A 22,354-nucleotide genomic window follows, 5' to 3' on the forward strand; every position below is an offset into this window, starting at 1 on the left:
AGTTTTCCCTCGGCTTAGTCCCTGATTATCAGGGGTCGGTACAGCAGAACGAACCCCCAACTACTCTGGCTTTAAGCAATAGATGCCCTTCCATTTACAACACAGTACTGGGAAAACAATTGTTTATATATATATATATATATATATATATATATATATATATATATATATATATATATATATATATATATATACATATATATATACATATATATATACATATATGTATGTATATATACATATATGTATGTATATATACATATATGTATGTATGTATGTATGTATGTGTATGTATATATAAATGTATGTATGTGTATGTATGTATGTTTATGTATGTATGTATGTATGTGTGTGTGTATGTATGTATGTATGTATGTATGTATGTATGTATGTATGTATGTATACATTTTTTTGTGTAAGCAAGTATTTTACAGTACTTTTAAAGTCCTTTAAATGGTCTGTCAGTGTTTTCAAACTATTATATTTGATTCACCAACGTCACACAAGTGGAAATTTTACATCTGTCACATCCATAACAGAAAAGTGTCACATGCATAACGGATCTTTTCCCTCATAAATGCAAAAATGTCAAATCAAATCAACCATTTTTGTTCTGTAGTGATCCAACTCTTATTCTTTTGATTAGCATTGTTTCTTTTGGGTTGTGCAGTTTAATTCACAGAATTTCTACCGAGTATGTTGTATACTGTAAACTCGCAAACTATTTGTCACATCCATAACACATGTTTATTTCCCTCATTTAAAGTATTAAACATGTTTACAGACTGATATTTTTCTGATCCCATAACTCTGTGGGGAGTTGTTTTGGAAAATGTAAACCATTGTTTCAATATAATGTTAATGTATACTTTCTGTGTGTATTTGTGTTTTGAGTTTTACTGCAAATGTCACATCCATAACGCTGGAATTGCTCATATATAATACCCAAACATGGAAAATCTCATCCTTTTCACCCATGTGTAGCCATTCTCAGTTTCTCTGGATCTGCTAGATTTATTAGCTATGGATTTGAGTAAAATGTTAATATTTGTCTTATTATATATCATCTGATATCATTTCTTGCCAATTTTAGATTATTTATTTATTTTTAGGATGATGGTTGGTCTGAATTGCGAATGTTTTCATTTGCTGTTATTGAAAGTGAAGGTTATTTGACTAAATATTGTATTTTTTACGTCTTTTGAGGTTCAAAAATTGGCATTGTTTTATCTACAAATTAATGTAAACATGTCTAAACATTTCTTTTTTTTTTGTTACAGAATTTTATACATAACAAAAACAGTTAACTGAAAATTTGGTAATGTCAGCCAAAGTATTGTCATCAGTAGTATTCAGAATAATGTTTTACTCAAACACATAACTTTTAAATATCCACAGAAACTCCAAATTTTTCAAGTATTTCAGTATTTAAAGTAGTCTATGTATGTTTTGATTTTAGTCTTTGCAAAAACAAATGTAGGCAGAGGCATATTTTTCCAACCGTTTTGCCATATCTGATCTTTGGCAGAGAAACTGCACAGGTACACACACACACACACACAACATACCGCAGAAAAATCAAGGAAAGTATGCTAGTGCACTAATCCGAACACAGCCGCTCTATCTCTTCCTCTTCTCCATTTCATGCTTGTATGCCAGTGTATTTCAGCGCTAGCCAACTCTGCTGGCATGCTACCTTGTAACACAGGTAAGCTCAGTGGCATCAAAAAAAAAAAAGTTGGCTAACGCTGAATCGACTCAAGCAATTTATCTCCATCAGAGCTCCAAGTTATTTTTCTCTGATTACACGTTACTGATGCGCACGCTAAGCTGATCTCGGACACGCCCTCTGTCCCGCCCCCGTTCCTCCCGGTAACTCTCCTCCAGTCGCATCTTCTCAGTATCCGCCCCTTTTTCTCCGCTGCCTTGATGCTGTGGTGTTTGTGTATGGGAGGGCGGGGCTTGTTTGAAAAGGGGTGGAGTCTTGGTCTTGGCAACCTTGTCAAAGAAAGCGAAGTCTGCGACGTATTTTCCAGAGGGTGAGAGGGAGACGACGGGCGGGAACTCGTAGCCCCACAGGATCTCGTCAGGCAGGTAGGAGGTGCGCACCTGACAGGTGGCCGAGGTCGGTTCAACTGTAGCACTCATGATCACCAGCAGCTCAAAGTCAGCCAGCTCCGGATCAGTCCACCCGCCACCTTAAACAGACGAGAGATAAAATATGTGGTCAATCCATCCAAATTAAGCAATTTTTAAAACTGTTTCTCTCCTCTCTAAGTAATGTGTATTTATATAGCGCATTTATTCACCCAAACACCCAAAGCACTTCACAATCATGAGAGGGGAGTTTCTCCACACCACCACCAGTGTGCAGCATCCACTTGGATGATGCAATGGCAGCCAGAGGACAATGGCACCAATGCGCTCCCCACACGCCAGTTATAGGGGGAGTGGAGAAACAGTGATAGAGCCCATGGAAGAAATTTGGCCAGGACACCGAGGCTACACCCCTACTCTTTTTTCCAGAAGTGCCATGGGATTTTTAATGACCACAGAGTCATGTTCACACCAGACGCGGCACGTACGGATAAATCACAATATTCACGCGTAAATAGACGCGTAAACATTTTAAGTTAACTTGCTTCGTTCGTGCGTCGAAATCACTTCACAATAGACACGTATTCGTGTCATCGGCAGGGCTTCTATCTGCCCGGTGACTAGCTTAATTGCTAAATGGCTAACATGGATTTTATTGAGAGAATTGCTGTGTTTATGTGCTTTATCAAGGCTGAAAAACAGCATCAATTCATTTGGAGCCGTGTCTTAGACCACTAGATCCTTTCAGAGGTGCAGCTGCTCTGTATCAACTCCCCCAGAAACTGTACCTGGATGATGGAAGCGGGGCTTCCGATTGAGCCGAGTCCAGTTTGATCAACTGTTGTTTGGTGTCGGCAAGAGGATTTCCCCCTAGCACGACAGGTGCTACATCATAAGCACGAACCTACAAGAGAAAGCTCCTGATTGGTTAACGCGGCGCGAATGTTGGCTAAAGTTCAGATTTTGTCTATTCGTGTCTTTGCATTGACTTAACATGTAAGTCACTCGTGCTTGACACTTCTTCTGCGTCTGGTGTGAACGCAGCAAGTCTCATCCGAAAGATGGTGCTCACTGTGGCTTCTACTTCAGATGTGGTATAGAAGAAGGTACATTTTTGCATATTACATGGCTGTGCCCTAAAGTCAAAGTGTTGTGGGTACGAGTATGCAATATCATATCACAGATTCATGGAATTGATTTTCCATTGATCTGGTTATTGAGCAATTATACACATTCTAACCTCCACCATAATCATGCTATTAAGCATTGAGCTATTTGACGTTGTTTTCTCTTCTGGCTGTCGTTATCGGTCTCACACAATTTTTTCCATTTTTTTGAAAGTCTTGATAACTCCATCGTAGAGTTTTTCTTTTATTTCAATAAATGGGATTGCAAAGAAATTACTTTCCTATTCACTGCGCTCTAAGTTTATCAACTATGATGACTTCTGCGGCCGAGAAACCTGGAAATGTGAAAAGGGTCTATCTATATGTGGGTCTATCTATAAGGATCTATCTATATGTGGATCTATCTATAAGGGCCTATCTACATGTGGATGTATCTATAAGGGTCTATCTATATGTGGATGTATCTATAAGGGTCTATCTATATGTGGATCTATCTATAAGGGTCTATCTATAAGGATCTATCTATATGTGGATCTATTTATAAGGATCTATCTATATGTGGATCTATCTATAAGGGTCTATCTATATGTGGATCTATCTATAAGGGTCTATCTATATGTGGCTCTATCTATAAGTGATTCAGAACTGCACTCCACCCAGTGGTCCAACAAAGAATTACAATCCAAAAGAATACAAAAACAGACAAAGAGAATTGGATGAATAAATAGACTGAGAATTGGATGGATGGATGAAAAGAGACAAAGATAATTGGATGGATGGATGAACAGATAGACAAAGTATTGATGAACGGATTGATGAACAAGTGGACTGGGAATTAGATGGATGGATGTACAGATATTGGATGACGGTATTGGATGGATGGATGAACTAATAGACTGAGAATTGGATGGATGGGTGGATGGATGGATGGATGAAAAGATAGACAAAGATAATTGGATGGATGAACAAATAGAATAAGAATTGGATGGATGGATGGATGGATGAACGGATAGACAAAGTATTGATGAACGGATTGATGAACAAGTGGACTGGGAATTAGATGGATGGATGTACAGATAAACAAAGATAATTGGATTGATGGATGAACAAATAGATTGAGGATTGGATGGATGGATGGATGAAAAGACAAAGATAATTGGATGGATGGATGAACAGATAGACAGAGTATGGGATGAATTAACAAATAGACTAAGAATTGGATTGATTGATGGATGGATGAAAAGATGGACAGAGAATTTGATAGATAGATGAACAGATAGAGTATTGGATGGATGGATGGATGAACAAATACACTGAAAATTGAATGAATAAACAGACAAGGTAAACTAGATGGACGGATGAAGAGATAGACAGTATTGGATGGATGGATGAACGAATAGACTGAGAATTGGATGGATGGATGGATGGATGAAAAGATAGACAAAGATAATTGGATGTATGAACAAATAGAATAAGAATTGGATGGATGGATGGATGGATGAACAGATAGACAAAGTATTGATGAACGGATTGATGAACAAGTGGACTGGGAATTAGATGGATGGATTTACAGATAAACAAAGATAATTGGATTGATGGATGAACAAATAGATTGAGGACTGGATGGATGGATGGATGAAAAGACAAAGATAATTGGATGGATGAACAAATAGAATAAGAATTGGATGGATGGATGGATGAACGGATAGACAAAGTGTATGGGGTGAATGAACAAATAGACTAAGAATTGGAAGGTTGGATGGATAAAAAGACAGACAAAGGTAATTGGATGGATGGATTGATAGATGTATAGAAGTTCCAAGATACATGAATGGATGCAAGTTGGGTGGATGGTTGATGGATAGATTAAAGGATATGCAAACGATATCATTTTGAGGTTGACTTAATAAAAAATAATTACAGATTAAGACAGGAACTTGTAGCCACAAAACGATAATTATGATGACAGGCCTTCAAACCAGCACAAAAACACTCTCTGCAAATATTGCTCAATTATCGTCACAAGAAAAAAATCCCCCAAAATATCATGATAATCCCTATGAGCAACAGTGAATGCTCTGTACTTTTAGTCTGCCATTTTAACTATAGTTTAAGGCAAAAGATGAAATTTCACTTTATGCGACTGTATGCAAGTATGAAACTATACCAGCAGAAATACTAATGCCTTCACTCGTAAACATGCCATTCACCCACTGACACACACACACACACACACACACACCTGCATCAACATCCCACATTCAGAGCGAGAGACGATCATCTGTGAAAACAGTCTGTCTTTTAACCCAGAGCCAGTTCTGCATTCTGGGAGCAAAAAACATTGGTTTCATAACCCACAAACACACAAGATCGCTTCATGCTCACAAAATGTCAGACATCGACACACAGATGTCACCAATTAAATGTATTTGAGCACTTGACATTGAACACAACGATATTAATTTAAGTATATTTTTGAAGTCTTAATTTAAAGACAGCACAAGCATATATTTCAAGTAACTATAAGGGTATTGCAGTAACAACAGATGATTATTTTTAATGCGTTTTCTGATCCATTAATTCAAAGCATGCTGCGTAATGACTGCAAACACGCCGACATGTTCATTGTGAGTGTATAGAGATGCTCTGGTGTCGTTCACACATGCTGATCATTGCTGGACTCAGTGGAAAGACCCTCAGGGGATGTCGCTGCGTATACTAGCAGGCATGTTGATCACAGATCTGATGTGGACTCTGACTGTGTCTTCAAACCGTTTGAGGAGACACACATACAATATATAGGTCATTTCCACTATCTGTTTAAAAAAAATAGGGATCTAAGAACCAAATATTATAACTACATTAACATTAGGGCTGCACTTTATATCATTTCAGCCAGGATATCGTAATGCAATGTCAAGTAGGGATTATAATACCACATTTTACATATGATTATTGAATTTCTGACTACTGTTAGATTCCACAGAAAATCCTAAAACACAAATCTCCTTTATGGCTGTTTCACATTATTATCCTCTGAATAACGCTTCGTCTGATCCCGCTGGACTTCTGAAGTAATTCCCAACCTGGTCTTGATGACAAATCTCCTCCCAAAATGACAGCAGCCTCTTCGTTTACAAGTTTGTAATGTCGAGTAGGGATTATAATAACTAGACACCACATTTTATAATTGAATTTCTGACTACTGTTAGATTCCACAGAAAATCCTAAAACACTGTTTATTTCATTTGTGAAGTTTATTTATAAACTAATTTCGAGAGGATCACGAGATTATGATTGAACACGGCTGGTTCTGCATTAACTATGTATGATCCACCAATCAGATGATTCCTAACCCACTATAAAGAGCCAGGGTTTCTCACTACAGTCATCTTCGATTTGAAAAACCCCCCTTCCACCCCTACTCCTCCACCTTTCCGTTCATAGGGCGGCACGGTGGCCCAGTGGTTAGCACTGTTGCCTCACAGCAAGAATGTCACCGGTTCTAGTCCTTTAACAGGTCGTTTCTGTCCGAAGTTGGCATGTTCTTCCCTTGCTCGCGTGCGTTTCCCCCGGGTTCTCCGGTTTCCTCCCACATCCCAAAAACATGCTCTACATGTGAATTGAGCAATACAGTCAAACTTTCATCCAGCAGCATTTCTCTTCATAGCAATCATTTTAGTCATCAGCTCTTATCAAAAAGGGGAGTTGTCGAGATCTACCTGAGCTCAAAGCTCCCCTCTCGCCCTGCAAACGGGAGGGAGCCCAGGGCTCAAGGACCTTTTGAGCTCAGGGCTCTCTCCCGGGAAAGCATGCCAATCTTGCTTATTATCAATCATCAGCTAAGTGTGAACTCTTGAAATATCTATTATGTAGTCCTATTCATCTCTCCTTGTAATTAAGCTTATTATATTTCATGCACATACTCCCCTTCAAAATAATCCCAATCAATCTAAAATCATGAAATATTTCCAAATAGAGTTAATAAGTCATCTTGTGAAATTATATATGACCTCTGTAGACTACAGCGACCTCCGTAGACTACAGCGAATAGTCCGGACTGCTGAACGAATCACTGGCACAACCCTTCCTACACTTCAAGAACTGTACTCTTCCAGAGTGAGTAAAAGGGCTCGCAAAATCACTCTGGACCCCTCACACCCAGCACACTACCTGTTCGAACTGTTACCGTCTGGTCGGCGCTTCAGAGCACCAAGCACAAAAACAGCCAGACACAGGAAAAGTTTCTTTCCTCAGGCTGTCTACCTTATGAACAGTTAAATATCCCCCTACTGTGCAATAAATATGTGCAATACTTTCTCATACGCACGTGTACACAGCACCTTATATCAATATACAATGCAATACCTTCTCCATTCGCACTTGTACACAGCACCTTATAACCTGTATATTTATAGCAATCTGTACATACAACTCAACATCCAGGTTTCTTGACTAACCGCATCTGTTTAATGTTTATCTTTTTCATATTTTTTTTCTCATATTTATTTTGTGTTGTCACTTGTCACTTTATGTACACTGGAAGCTTCTGTAGCCAAAACAAATTCCTTGTGTGTGTGTGAAGCACACTTGGCAATAAAACTGATTCTGATTCTGATTATATTCATATTTCAGTATATATTGCAGACAAACAAAATATCGCAATGTCGTTCTTTTCCAATACCATGCAGCACTAATTGACATTGACTATGTTTACATGGACATCAGTAGTCTAGTTATTTGCCTTAATCCAAGTAAGATAATAATATAATTAAGATGTTTACTTGAGTTGCTTTTTGAATGTTCCTTTCATGTTCCCGTTTCACATGTTAAAGTAAAAAGTCTGATTAACGTCTTTACCTCACCATTCAACGCTAGTTTCCTCTGGCATTTCACGGTTTGTGTTCGTCATGGCATCAAGCATTTCAAGTTCATGAACTGCAGTTCATTTCTCACACTCTGCGTGCAAACAAATGGTGACGGATACAAATTCTCAAGCAGCAGGCCACCTCTGCCATTTCATTCACTAACTCTTCATTCATGCCCCCGTGACAAGCTCTGAGGTACTTCATAATGTACATTTCTTTCAGAATTCTCAGCATAGTTAATGTTTCCTGAAAAGTGCTACAAAATGGTAATAGTTTGATTTAAGATGTTACATGTCATGCGCTTATAATGCCACTAAGACAGACATACTCCACATCTTAATTTGATTTTTGTTTAGTATGATTATGACTTTAGTCATATGACTCTAGATTCAGGTCATCAAAAATTGCTGTTTACATAGTAGACATGTACTCTTAATCAGAGTATTGTCTTAATCATATTAAAATCAGAGTATTGGTGTCCATGTAAATGAACTGAGTACAATATACAAAATATTAAGTCAAAAAACTACAAGTTATAAAAGTTCAAAAGGCGGACACTCAATGAAGCGATAATTGATCTTCTTGATGATTGTTTTTTCATAATTGTTGGAGGCCGAAATCAAAATTGAAGTTCAATTGATTGTGTAGCCCTGCTTGCAAAGTTTCTTATAGTCAGGAGAATGTCTGGTGATGCAACAGATATTAAGCAGCCTCTCTACTAATGCTCTGAGAATTATTTGCCAATTAGCATGTAGTTGAAATGTAACTTATAGCAAAGTCCATTTAGGGCAAGTCATTTCACCTGGCAGCCATCTTTAAAACACCTCTCTCTGGCATTCTGCTTGAAAGGTGAAACATCAAATTCTCCAAAACTGTTTGCCAAGCCTATGCTTAAACTTCATATTTGGAATCATCAATAAATTAAACAGCCACTGTCTCAAAGTTTAGTTTCTAAGTGTTTGAATTACACACAATCTTAATTTTTCAGGTTGCCCTATCTAATGCGCATGCACACAGGAAGGGAACAAGATCTGGACACTAACCTCTTTTATGGCTGTTTTACACATTATCATCCTCTGAATAATGCTTCGATAGGTTACGCTTCTCTTCTAAACTAATTCCCAACTTGGACTTGATGTCATATATCCTCCCACAATGATAGTGCCATCTTTGTTTACATGTTTGTGGTCATTTGAATAGTTGCTGTCATGTGTTATGCATTTGACAGGACGGACTGTACCTCGCGATTCTTTCATACAGATTACAAAAGCCGACAACATTTCTTTTCGACAGCAGTTGGTTCATTTAAAAGGAGAGATTTCAAGCTTATGTGGATATCTTTCTTGTGTGTGAAGCAAGTATTCGCTGAGAATCCAGTGCGTTTGCCGACCCCAAAGGGTTCAAAACAATCTCAGAAACTGTCATAAAAACAAACGTCTGATCCGAGCATCTCCCCTGGAGAATTGTTACTCTATTGACCTTATTTGGCGATGTGGAAATGCGCTTGAGTAACAATAGGAATATCAAATGGCAACTGCTTGCTCTACAAACAAGTGTGTTCATGACTATATGTAAAAAATAGAATAATATAATAAGATCAGTTTGCAACAAGCAGCATAATGAGCCGTTTTGTCAATGAGATCCAAAGTCTTGAGCCAAAACGATTCTTACGTGAAGAACATGGTCAATTTCCATCAATGTCTGACTCCTGTACTAGAAGGCGTCGCTTCATTCGCCATATTGACCGTTATACTTTCCCTCCATTCAAAACTAAACAAGTGACAAGTCTTGTTGTATCCTATAGTCTGATTAGAGCTGATAGTCAATTAAAAAAACCCTCAAAATACAGTGATACACAAATTTAGTGTGTAACCACAACTGAACATGCAATCTTTACGTAATCCTTTACATCAAATGCTTACGTAAGTCAAGTGGACACAAGCTCTGTGGTCCATATGGCTTTATTGTGAGTTTTCACTAGTCTCCTGCAGAGGCCCGTGTCTTTCCTCCTCACCCTCTTACACAAACACAATGCCACATTCAGCAGACTGGCACACTGGGTATTTCGTTTTTTACTATAGATTCACACACACACATTGGCACTCATCCGCACACATACACTTACACACAGCCACTCATGCGTGTGCATATTTAAGTGGTAACACAGTGACACGCTTCACCGCACGTTTTTTCGAAACCACTGCCAGTTTCTACTTAATTGATATGCAAATGTGAGAGCAATCTAAATGGCTGTTTGTGTTAGCAGAAAATATTTACAGTCAACACACAAAACAAGCGGATATGATGAAACGGGAAGACTTTAATTTGGATAAGGGTAGCATTAGGCGTAAGTGGAGTCCATTAAAAATAACCCTATACCGTATAATCCGACTACAGTCAATTACACTGGGGCAATCAGGCGAGATGCGCAGAAGCATTGAGACACCAAAAACGAGTACAAGAGGAGATGCGTGTGCTTTTAAAAACGCATAGGCATGCAAGATGATGGATTAATTCAGTGAATAAAGTGCAGACACAGGGAGCGGAGGGTCTGAAAGTTTGGGCCCTCGATGGGGTAGAGACTGGGACCGTAACTGGATCCACGACCTGCGTGTCAGCACCAGGAACTGGGCTGCTTTGTGCCTCTAATGAGACGCTCTGGCACGCTTTCATACACGCATTCCAGCCAAAGAGAGGGAATGTATGAAAGAGAGAGGGATGGGGGACTGATAAACGCTACATCTGAAAGAAAGAAGGGGGAAAATGAGATGGAGGGAGGAAGGGGACAATTAATGCATCTCTTCTGCCAATAATAGAAATCCCCCAAGTTCCTGTAAACAAGCCCCCCACCTCCGTTAAAAAGTCATTATTGAATTTTCTGCAATTCACACTAAATCTTTGTTTAAAGCGGAGAGAATGTGAAGTCTGCTTCTCTCATTTAACCTCTGAAAATTTAATTTTAAGAAACGTTTTTCCCATAAAGGACTTCAGTAATCTCCAACTCCAGCCTTGACACCAGAGTTCCTCTGTAATTTGGGCTTGTCTGTTTTTGACCACTTCCAGAGGTATTCAAAAACACATTTGAAGGGATCGCTTTTATAGTACACTCATGTTGTCGAATCCATTTGAACAGCACAAGTTCACGTACCCTCGGCTTACTGACCAAACAGGGATCTGAATGTTATGAGAAAGCGCATTAAAACAGGGTATTCATACTTCTGTGTGTTGTTCCTAAACACAAAAAGTAGGACTGAAATCACTCTTATGTCATGTAAAAAGGGTTCAATCGAAAATATCAATGAAATCTGAAGACAATATAGATACAAGAGATCCAGCTGCATGTTAATAGAGTTATAATGAAAGGCCGTCACATCAGGTTTTGACACAGTCTAACCACCAGGCCTGGTTCCACAAGAACTAATTTCCCCCTGACCATTGTCTTCCTTGCGTTCGCATCCTCACTAGGAACCCTACAGTCATGTGAACCCGCCAACAACAACGTCAAGCTATTCTACTGTACATGTATATGTCATGTATTTGCCCAATTAGCATACACTTGTATTACTATTAATTCCTGTTGTACTGGATTAGACTTTTTTTAGAACCAATCCGATCCCGATACCAAAATTCTGAGAATCAACCGATACAAATCCGATCCCGATACTGTGCCGTTTTTTATTTATTTATTTTTTTAACATAATAGTTTCTAAATTTCTGGTGCTAAACTGAAATATTTTATCTTCTTTAGTAAAAATAACAGACCTATAGACCTACTGTATGACAGAATACACAATATAACTAAAAACATGATGCTTGCTAAAAACTATAGGCTACATTATCATTAAAAATCATCTTTTTGAAACGAATTTCGTTATAATTTTCTGGTTTATGTATTTTTTGTTGGTCAGTTATCTACAAAATAAACAAGAATATTTGAGGTGACGTTCAAAACAAGGTCCGCTTATACGCTCCAGCGCACAAATTGACAAACAGGTCTGTTAAATAAAATATTAATATAAATAATAATACAGTAAAACATTCACAGTTTCAGAGTGGACTATATTAGACTAAATAATTTTCTGTTAATGACAATCCATATATGCGCCCGTCAGTTTCACTTTTATAAATTTCAAGAGTTCACACTTAGATATTGTTTGACAACTGTTAGCAGGTTTGGCATGCTGTCCCGGGAGAGAACCCTGAGCTCGGAGATAGGTGAGCCCAGGGCTCCCGCCTGGTCCATAGAGCATATGAGGGGAGTACGAGATCAGGTGGTTCTCGAGAGCTCCCCGTGGTAAAAGAAGAAAGGAGGAGAAGGGGTGGATGGGGGGTTTCTTCAGAAAACGAAGATAAGAGAGTAGTTCTAGCTAGGCTACTTATAGTGAGTTGGGGTTAATCTGATTGGCTAACTAGTGAATGTAGATGAGTGGCCAGCTGCAGTCAATCATATCAAGTGCTCCTCTCCAAATTAGTTTGAAAACTTCACTTAATCAACTATTCTGGCCACAGTGAGCCAGGCTTTACAAACTTTTCGCAGCACTTAAAGTATTCTCCTCGGAAGAATAAACTCAGTCGGAAGGACGACAGAACAGAAACTTATTGTGAGAATAATTTTACTGAGCGGCGCTCGTCACGTCTGCGCAGCCGTTTGCATGAATGAAGCGCTTGATGCATCGCTGAGACACAACGCGCAGCCCTGCGGACACTTTCAAAACTAGCACAAAGAGAAGAAATCAGTGCGTTGAGGATCTGTCCAATGTATTATTGAGCCTTTTCTCATTTAAAGTTTCAGGTAGGCCTAGTATGTGTTTAAAGAGCAGGTAATAACCCTCTCTACTCCAGTGTTGCGAATGCTATCTGCTGGTCTAACAGACACAGTACAACATGATTTAGGAACATCAATGAACTCCTAGTTGCAGGTCAAAATGAAGCAATTTAATGCAAAACTAAATGCATTTCTCCGCTGATTATTAAAACTAACAAGAACAAATAGTCTTGGAGACATTTTTTCATGTTGTCATAAACGCGGCAGACAGTAAATGAATGGAGAATGATTGACAGGCGCAGCTGCAGGAAGCATTGAGCTGAATATGAATTTAAGCCTGAGAATATTCATCTGTATTTCACATTAAACTATAGAATGGCTTCAGAACATTTAGGTTATAGTCGCCTACATGACAACTTTCTAGTGCCTTATGCCTTCGTGGCTTTGTTGGTTTATAAATTACACAGAATTGCTCACACGCAAGATCGGATTTGGATCGGTACCAGCTGGTCGATACCTGATCCAGCAAAAATATGCGATATCGAACCGATATCCGATCCAAGTATCGGGATCGGTGCATCCCTAATTAAACTGCAGCTATAAATTGCAAACTAGTTTAGTGCACCCAAATGGCATTTCTTGAACTAAGGTCACTGTTAGGTCCTTCAGTGTTAATGCACTAAAAATCAAGTATTTCTGCCAATAGTTCTTGGAACTGTGAAAAGTTCCTCCGATATGAAAGTGCCTGAATATACTATAACACAGTGGTTCTCAAACTGTGGTACGTGTACCACTAGAGGTACGTGGGCTTCCTTTTAGTGGTACGTGTAGAAATACTGAATCACGATATAAATGAATACACTTTTAACCCTTTGACAAGAACAATTACTCTGATGTGATTAGCACCGACTGTTCTCTGAAGCGTACGATCACATCGGTGTGCTTAGAATGTTTACTTTAGTTCATTGCGTTATCAGATGCTAAACATCAACCCGCTTTGGTGCAGAGCCAGAGAAAGAGGCGTGTGGCCGCGGCGCTTGTGGAGCAGATACACGATGGAGAAGCGATTTCACAGACCAGTGGTGTTGTGTTGGCATTTCAGTTACTGCAAACTCCGGAATATCCCCATGCTGCATCATTGGTAAAATAATTATCACAAATGTATGGAAAAGAAATGTGTGTTCTTAGTTGTGTAAAATAATGCGTGTTCTCCATATAGTTATTTGTTTTGTAAAGCAGCGTGGCTTTCGATTAATTTGTTTCCTCAGATTTAGGCTAATTCATCCGGATGTGATTCAAATGCTGTGGGACACAGAACAAGCATGCTTGAAGCTTGGAGCTAGAATATAGCTTAATTAAAGTTAGCTTCTGTGTGCGGTTAACACAAACTCCACGGTCCACTTAAGATGAGATCTTAAATCATGGAAATTCGGCACGTATGAATGGATAAATCACGTATGAATTGGTCAAGCAGAGTATTTATGCATGAAATCACTCACTTTCCTGACACACGTACTATAAAGGAGGCGCAGTAAGCAGATCTAATTTCTAATTCATTTATTTTAAAATACAAGCTAATGTTTAGATTTCAAAGATACACATGTCATGTGTGCATGCAACTTATTTCAAAATGTATCATAAATGGTTTATAGTCAGCGCCAATAGCCTAGTGGTTAGTGTGTCAACATATAGCACCCCAGTGCTCGCAGCGACCCGAGTTCGATTCCCAGCTCGAGGTCCATTGCCGATCCTTCCCCTCTCTCTGCTCCTACACTTTCCTGGCTGTTAAGCTCCACTGTCTTGTCATTAAAGGTGAAAACCCCTAAAAAATAATTATAAAAAAAGGTTAATATATAAATATGATAACATATAGCCTATATTTATGAGGTCCAAGCAACATTTCCAGGTTTTGATGAATAGGTTACTATTTGTTAATACTTTACATTAAAGTACAGCAGTTTTCTTTTTACTTTAAGAACAGTAGCCCACCATTTTTATTAACGTTTAAAGCACATTTTAAATGTTGACTATTTATTTTGTTAATTTTCTTACCTATAAGCACAGTACAGTGTTAATGTTCAAACTATTTATAATGTTTAGTGTCTGACAATTATAATTATTCTTAATAATAGGACTGAATGTGCCTCGTCATAATGGTGGTACTTGGAGAGACAACTGTTTTCTGAGGTGGTACTTGATGAAACAGTTTGAGAGCCACTGCTATAACAGATACACATCGCATCTGCCATGTTTTTCTTACAAACATGGCCCCAACAGGGAAACTTGTAAGTTGGAAAATGTTTCCAATTTGCATTTATGATGTTGTGCATTTGTGCACTTCCATTGTCATTAGGCATATTTTGACTTGGCCCAGCATCCCAGAACTCAACACAGAGCAACCTAGCAGGTTGCACATCAATGGCTTAGCTGCTGTCCAATAACACTTTCAAATGGTACGTCCAGTTAAGCCGAGACAAACAGTAAACGCACAAATCCAGTTCACGTTTACCCTCATGATTAATCTAGTAGCGGCAAAATGGAAACATAAATTGAGCCACTTTGGCCTGTCACGCGCACTTGATTCAGGTGTGAAGTGTCAGTGGAAACAGGGCACCAGTGTGTGCTCCGAGTGCCAGAACTGCCTGAACTTTCTGCCTCCGCCGTGACCTCTGTGCTGAAACGGAGCTCCTCTGGTGTGTCTGACACCTTTCCCCACACTGCTGTTTCACGTTTCTCACTCGGGGGCCGAAGCTTATCCACACGGTCCCTGCTCTCAGGTGTTTCCTAATGACAGTTTTCATCTGCCAACATACAGCACCTCCTCTGCACACAAACACTCAGAAGCTAAAATACATTAAAGGCACAAATGAAAACTTACTCACTATGGACCCTTTTCACAAGCCTGTTATAATGCATTTAACAGTCATCAGCATCTTAAATCCTTTTATATTTACAAATGAAATGAAGTTGACCAGACACAATATAATAAGTATTTTGTGTTCACATTGTCTGCAATGAAATACAAGTCAAAGAATTGTTTTTATTTATGTTTTCCTTATTGTCACAAAAAGTTTCTGATTTAAAGGGCACCTATGGTGAAAAATCTACTTTAAAAGACAGACATGTGTTTAGGTATAGTGTATAGACCGTCATATTGACCAGTCCTTTTTGTTTTTTCAAATTTAACAACATAAAAAACTGGACCAATTGGAGCGGTTTTCAGGTCGACCTCAACTTTACGTAGGAGTGCGGTCCCCCCGTCCACCGAATTGATTGACAGTTGCGCAGTAACATGTCCGGTAGTCACGTGTATAATCATATCATCAAGAGAGGACGAGCGCAAAACAGCCGGGAATAAAAGCTCTGTTCAGTTCGCTAGGATCATCAATCATCATCATACGTGATCAAGAGTGAGTTTAACAAGTTTAAAATGTTTTAAAACAGCATGTGTGTAATGAATTACAGCGATTCACTTCAGCTTCACTTAATCAGTACAGAACAATTGTCAGTGTCAGAACAATTATAGAGGAAGGCGCTTCAATCCCGGTTTGTGGACGTTAAATCAGGTTTATTTTTACATTAACATAACAGATATGCGTGCAAACAGAGTGTGAAGCTAAACGCGCGTGCTGTCTCTCTCTCTCTCTCTCTCTCTCTCTCTCTCTCTCTCTCTCTGTGGGTGTCTGCGTTGGTGTGTGTCTGCACTATGTGTGTGTGTGTGTGTGTGTGCGTGAACTTTGTAATGTCATTGTGTGACTCATGGTTGAGACTCACAATAAAATGCATTAAATACTCATTGGTAAAGTTCTTACTGTAGTATTTCTCACGAACGCGACATGAGAACTGCGTCCTGAGGCAGCCGAAGGCAGCGATTGAGGCATGTTGCTGACAGGCACGTGGGAACGGTGGGCGGGGAGGACTAGCCTTAAAGGCCCAGTACAAAAAAACAGCAACCAGGTTTGACCGGCTATGATACAGACACTACAGACAGCTATAACAAATACTCGATGGTTATTTTGAGCTGAAACTTTACAGACACATTCTGGGGACACAAAAGACTTGTCTTAAATCTAGAAAAAGGGGTAACCTATGTGCCCTTTAAGTTGTATGTGAATTAGTCTGATGTTCAGTGAGGTTTGCAACATTGACTTTATTATAACAGAATGCTGCTTTGATACCGTCTAATTGTGTGCTTGGTGAGCAGATGATTGCTGGTTCATTCCCAACAGAAATCTATGAGCCAACGGTGCAAGACACATAAGGCTGCACCAGCTCAACCTGTACCTGAACTGTTTTACATTTACACATCGGGCAGATGCTTGACCCATGACCTTGGCATTGCTAGCAACATTCTCTTCCAGCTGAGCTACAATGACAACAGTTCAGCTTACAGTAGAGAGTAAGAAATACTTAATACTTAACAACTTGCACTGTCCACATGAATGGAAAATTTGGGGTGCATTAGGCAATCCCTATACCCACTATAACCCTATACCCACATTAGGCCATCCCTTTACCCATTATAACCCTATACCCACATTAGGCAATCCCTATACCCACTATAACCCTATACCCACATTAGGCCATCCCTATACCCACAATAACCCTATACTCACATTAGGCCATTCCTATACCCACAATAACCCTATACTCACATTAGGCCATCCCTATACCCACTATTACGCTATACCCACATTAGGCCATCCTTATACTCACATTAGGCCATCGTTATACCCCTATACCCACATTAGGCAATCCCTATACCAACATTAGGCCATCCCTATACCCACCATTACGCTATACCCACATTAGGCAATCCCTATACCAACATTAGGCCATCCCTATACCCACTATTCCGCTATAACCACATTAGGCCATCCCCATACCCACATTAGGCAATCCCTATACCACCATTAGGCCATCCCTATACCCACTACAGTTTCAAACACCACTAGAAATGTCTGCTCCCTCAAATAGTGCACTAGTGGGTAAATAGTGCAATATATGAGGGAGCAGCTATTTCTAGTAGTGTTTGAAACCATAGTGGACATTCTGAAGTGTGCTGTATCAATTATGTTATGCAACACAATAATGCGTGTACAACACATGTACACTAAATAGCTAGAAAATACCCATAATGCACTGTGAGTTTTCACGCCAAGTGAATTGCTGCGTCTGACAACAGTAGGGCATCCACAATGGATTCCTATCGGTGTGCGTTTCTAAATTAAATAATTTCATTAATAAATTAATATTTTTATACATGACAGAATTCATTACTAATAGGCAGTTCTCTTTTAAATAACTACCAATGGGTTTGACCAAGAAGTTGAAAAACTAATCCGTCTGAGGGATTTATCAATCAGCAAAACAAAACAGCATCCATTCAGTGCACTCAGTAGTGCTCCAATTCATTTGCTTGTTTACATTCACTACTTCAAGTGGACTAATTAATGGACCCAACATGCCATTTTTTGCTCCAGTAATCAATCTCATTCTCCCATGCTTCCATACCTTTGGCGGCCCATGCCCGCAATGGGCTGTTGTCATCTATCACATGGTAGAAAGTGAGGGGTAGGATAAGAAAGGGACTGTCACTAGATGTGTCCACTTGGAAGGCTACATTCCTCTGATCCAGACGCACAGTCTCACCCTCTTTAGTCTGCGATGTCTGCAGCAGTTTACCTGACACCTGTGCAATCAGAGATATGAGTTAAACTCATGTGACTGTACAAATGAATATGGAATTAATCACAATTTCGCCAAAGATGTGTTCACCTGGCAGCCCAGAAGCAGGCTCTTACGCATATTAGCCACTCGAATCATGAGACAAGGTCGACCCTCGTGATTGGCTACCACGGCATGCTGACTGAACTTCACCGTCTCGCCACGCTTTTTTGGCCGAGCTACCTGCAGACCACAGAGAAAACATTTACACTATATTAGATCTGAGAGACCTATACAGGTTATCAGATTGTTCAAATCTACACATGAATCAAATTCTAGAATGGCCGCATGGTTAATCTGAATAATAGTCTGATTTACTTTGAATCAAACCACTTTGAGATACTGAAAACACCAGCGGCCTCATGTACAAAGACTTGCGTTGAATTCATACTAAAACATTACGTACAGACAAAGCTGTAAATGTGCTTGCGCAGTATAAAAAAAATCAGATGTATGAAACACTGCGTACGCGGAATCCCACACATATTCTCTTTGTACATCCAAATTAACGTGTAACTGAGCGCACGAGTGCAAAACCCCTCCCTGCCTCCTCCCCTGTATAAATATGGTAATGATTCAACTTTGGCAAAACCAAACGAAAAAGCAATGGCAAAAGTAAGCAAGCAAAAGAGAAACTTCACAGAATGTGAATTGGAGGTGCTCCTATCGGAGGTAGACCGCAGAAAACTGTGTTATTTGCAAGTTTTTCCTCCGGAATTAATAACAGAAGTGAAAAAATAGAGTGTGAGAGTTTAGCTGACGCGGTTAACGCAGTGGGGTCTGAACATCGCACTGTGCGTGAATTAAAAAAGAAATGGTCTGATGTAAAGGTGCAGGTTAAGAGGAGAACAGCGGCGCACCATCAAAGTGTGGACCGAACAGGGGAGGCTGAACTAACACCCTTTGAGGAGACAGTTGCCTCAATTGTGGGCGGCACTTTACTGTCTGGAGTAGTATCTGTGTCTGTGGGAGACACAGATTAGAGGAACACTTTGTTAGAGCGGTATAGCAGTACCCCTCCTTATATACCTGCTAGACATGCGGATGATCCCGTCCCATACAGCTGGCATTGCACGGCTCAAAGACGACTGGCTTAACCCTGAGCGGTCTGTCAGTTCCCTTTGGAAAGAACCAGTTGCCAGGATACTTTGTTGGTGCGGTACTTTTTAGTGTGCAATTTAACTTAATTGCCTCTAGGAGTCGCCAATGGAAATAAAACAAACACACATAAGAAATACACGTACGCCAGGCATGAAGTTGGCATGGACCAACCAAGCAGCAACCTCCCGCTCTCCCTCGGGAGGCCAATACGGAAGTAACTGAAACTGCAATTCATCAAAATTCCGCTGGTTCTGGCTCCATAATAGAGCAAATTGCAATTGAGCGCACTGTTAGAATGGCCAACTTTACAGCAGAAAAAAAGGTGTTTACAGCCTGGTACAAAGAACGATTTTGGTTCATTTAGCTATTATTACCCTCCATGATCACTGTGAGGGGGGTGAATTTTTTTATAACTCATCCATTTCCTTTATATTAAGTTTGCATAATTAAGGGCGTGGCCACTTGAGTGACAGCTAGGTCTCGCTGGTTGCCGTCACTTCACCTCAGCTGAATCCGGCAGATTAGCCACTGATCTCGGCATATTCATCGTATTTTTGTTTTGTTTTATGTGGCTTTACACAGTCAGCTACCTTTTGGATTTATTTCTTACAATTATCAGATGATATGGGATGCTGTGTGTATTTAATTGTGCTCACAAACCATTCACGTGGCCTCCGTTTCCCATGTGAGTAAAGTTATATACTTATACACCATCTCTATAAATGTGTGTGTTTTATTTAAGATCATTTATCATTAATATTTTTCTTTAGACCCGTAAAGCACTCCAGAGTGTGACAGATTGATTATCTGTAGGCTCTAGAACAGTCATCTGAAGCGTTATCATACAGTGTTATGCTGGATTTCATCAATAGTCTTGCATTTACTAACACACACTATATTTGAAGTGTTTGGAAGTAATTTGCATTTTCCTCCTGTAGAAAAACATCATAAGAACAATGTTTAGTGGCTCAATGTATTACTACAGTGTTTTTAAAAGTCTAAACACTTTATTGATATAGTGTACAGCCAAGCACATGTGGTCAGAACACAAACAAGTCGCAGGTAATAAAGTATCAAGCGTTTCTCCCAAAGTAAAGTCTGTCTGCCAGGTCTAAGCAAAGTGCCAGCAGGTGTCTGTAGCTCCGCCCACTCTCCGCCTCTTTGCCGTTGTTTGGTATCGCGCTGTGGGTGCGATGACGCGCGAACAAAATGGCAACGGTTGGCCGCGCCTACTTGTAGCTTCTTTTGCAGTGTTCAGAAACCTATGGGTGATGTCACGGATACTACGTCCATATATTTTACAGTCTATGGGACCAACGCACATTCTCACTTTCATACATCATTAATAAATTCAAACGTGAGCGTGAAATCTGGCGTACGCAGCGTTGATACATGGGGCCCCAGATATGCTCATGTGAATGAACACAATAAACATGGTTAACTAAATTGCATTAACTCATATTAAAAAGTCAAGCTTTCTTTAGGACTTGTGGTGGTTTTCTGTCAATATAAAATTTCAGTGTACTATACAATTAACAAACACGTTTTGCAAAACCAGAAGCTTAATTCACACAAAATTTGTATATATTTTATTACAACAAAAATTACAAAACTTTATTATTCCAAACCACAATCAGCTCTAATATCCTGCAATCTCTAGTTAGTACATTTACAGAGAAAACAAACCAATGTTTACCTAAATTGTAAGGGCTATACCTTGGCGAGGAAGGTTCCAGTGATGAAGATCTCCATCACCATTGTGATCACAAGTTGCACGATCAGCAGGATGATAGCGAGTGGACATTCCTCAGTAATGCAGCGAAAGCCATAGCCAATCGTAGTTTGTGATTCCAGGGAGAAAAGAAACGCTCCGGTCAGAGTCTGAACCTGCATGACACATGGCGTATGGTTGGATGGAGGATCAAACTCTGGAGAGAAATGAAAATAACAGTGTTAGCTTCATGCTAACATTTGTCAAACAATATCCAGTCTGTGCTTAAATCAATAGCTCACCCCAAGAAAAATGAAAATTACCCCATGATTTACTCACCCACAAGCCATTCTTGATGTGTGTATATCTACACAGTTGGAGTAGTTTTTAAATTGTATCCTGGCTCTTCTATGCTGTATAATGGTGCTGGATAAGCAGCCAAGGGGTTAATGTCTTGTGAAGCGGATCAGTGTATTTTATTAAAATATTTTATTAAAAATACTTATCATTTTTAATTTATTAACGCCAAGCTCTGACTTCCAGTAGTGGTCAAATGTAAACAAACTGTGCACTAGATGCATCTATTACTTGAGCTTCTGCTACAAATGCGTCCTAAAGTCCGCTTGAGCCAGAAGTTGCTGAGACTTTTATTTCAGCATGCTGATGTACTTCCAACTGAAACTAAACATTGAGTAGGGGGCTGTGCTTTCTTTTGTGCACCATTCCCCTATAGCAAACTAACGGTAAGGGAAGGTATTAATATGCAGTTGCTATGGAAACCCTCTGAATGACATCAGCAATAGGACCACCACTTCAAATGCGGAAGCAAATGGTCAGACTTTCACTGGATTAACTTGCACAGATTAGTTATTCACCTCAAGAATAACAGCTAGTAAAAATATGTGTGCTAGTAAAATAAACATTGTAAATTTTCATTTCAAGTGGATGTCAAGTCATA

At 39.5% G+C, this 22,354-nt stretch overlaps 1 protein-coding gene across 1 annotated transcript in view; it reads right to left on the reverse strand.

The window, feature by feature from the left end:
- Positions 1-348: 348 nt before the first annotated feature.
- kcnj10a (potassium inwardly rectifying channel subfamily J member 10a) overlaps positions 349-22,354 on the reverse strand; it is a 33,366-nt gene continuing 11,360 nt past the window's right edge. The window contains exons 3-6 of the mRNA XM_056460952.1: positions 21,402-21,613; positions 18,636-18,767; positions 18,372-18,549; positions 349-2,198 (exon numbers count right to left, since the gene is read on the reverse strand). Coding sequence (XP_056316927.1) covers positions 1,804-2,198; positions 18,372-18,549; positions 18,636-18,767; positions 21,402-21,613 — 917 coding nt within the window. The 3' untranslated portion in view covers positions 349-1,803. The remainder of the gene's footprint in view (positions 2,199-18,371; positions 18,550-18,635; positions 18,768-21,401; positions 21,614-22,354) is intronic.

The sequence above is a fragment of the Danio aesculapii genome, chromosome 7 (assembly GCF_903798145.1).
Source record: "Danio aesculapii chromosome 7, fDanAes4.1, whole genome shotgun sequence".
In the NCBI taxonomy this organism is placed as follows: domain Eukaryota; kingdom Metazoa; phylum Chordata; class Actinopteri; order Cypriniformes; family Danionidae; genus Danio; species Danio aesculapii.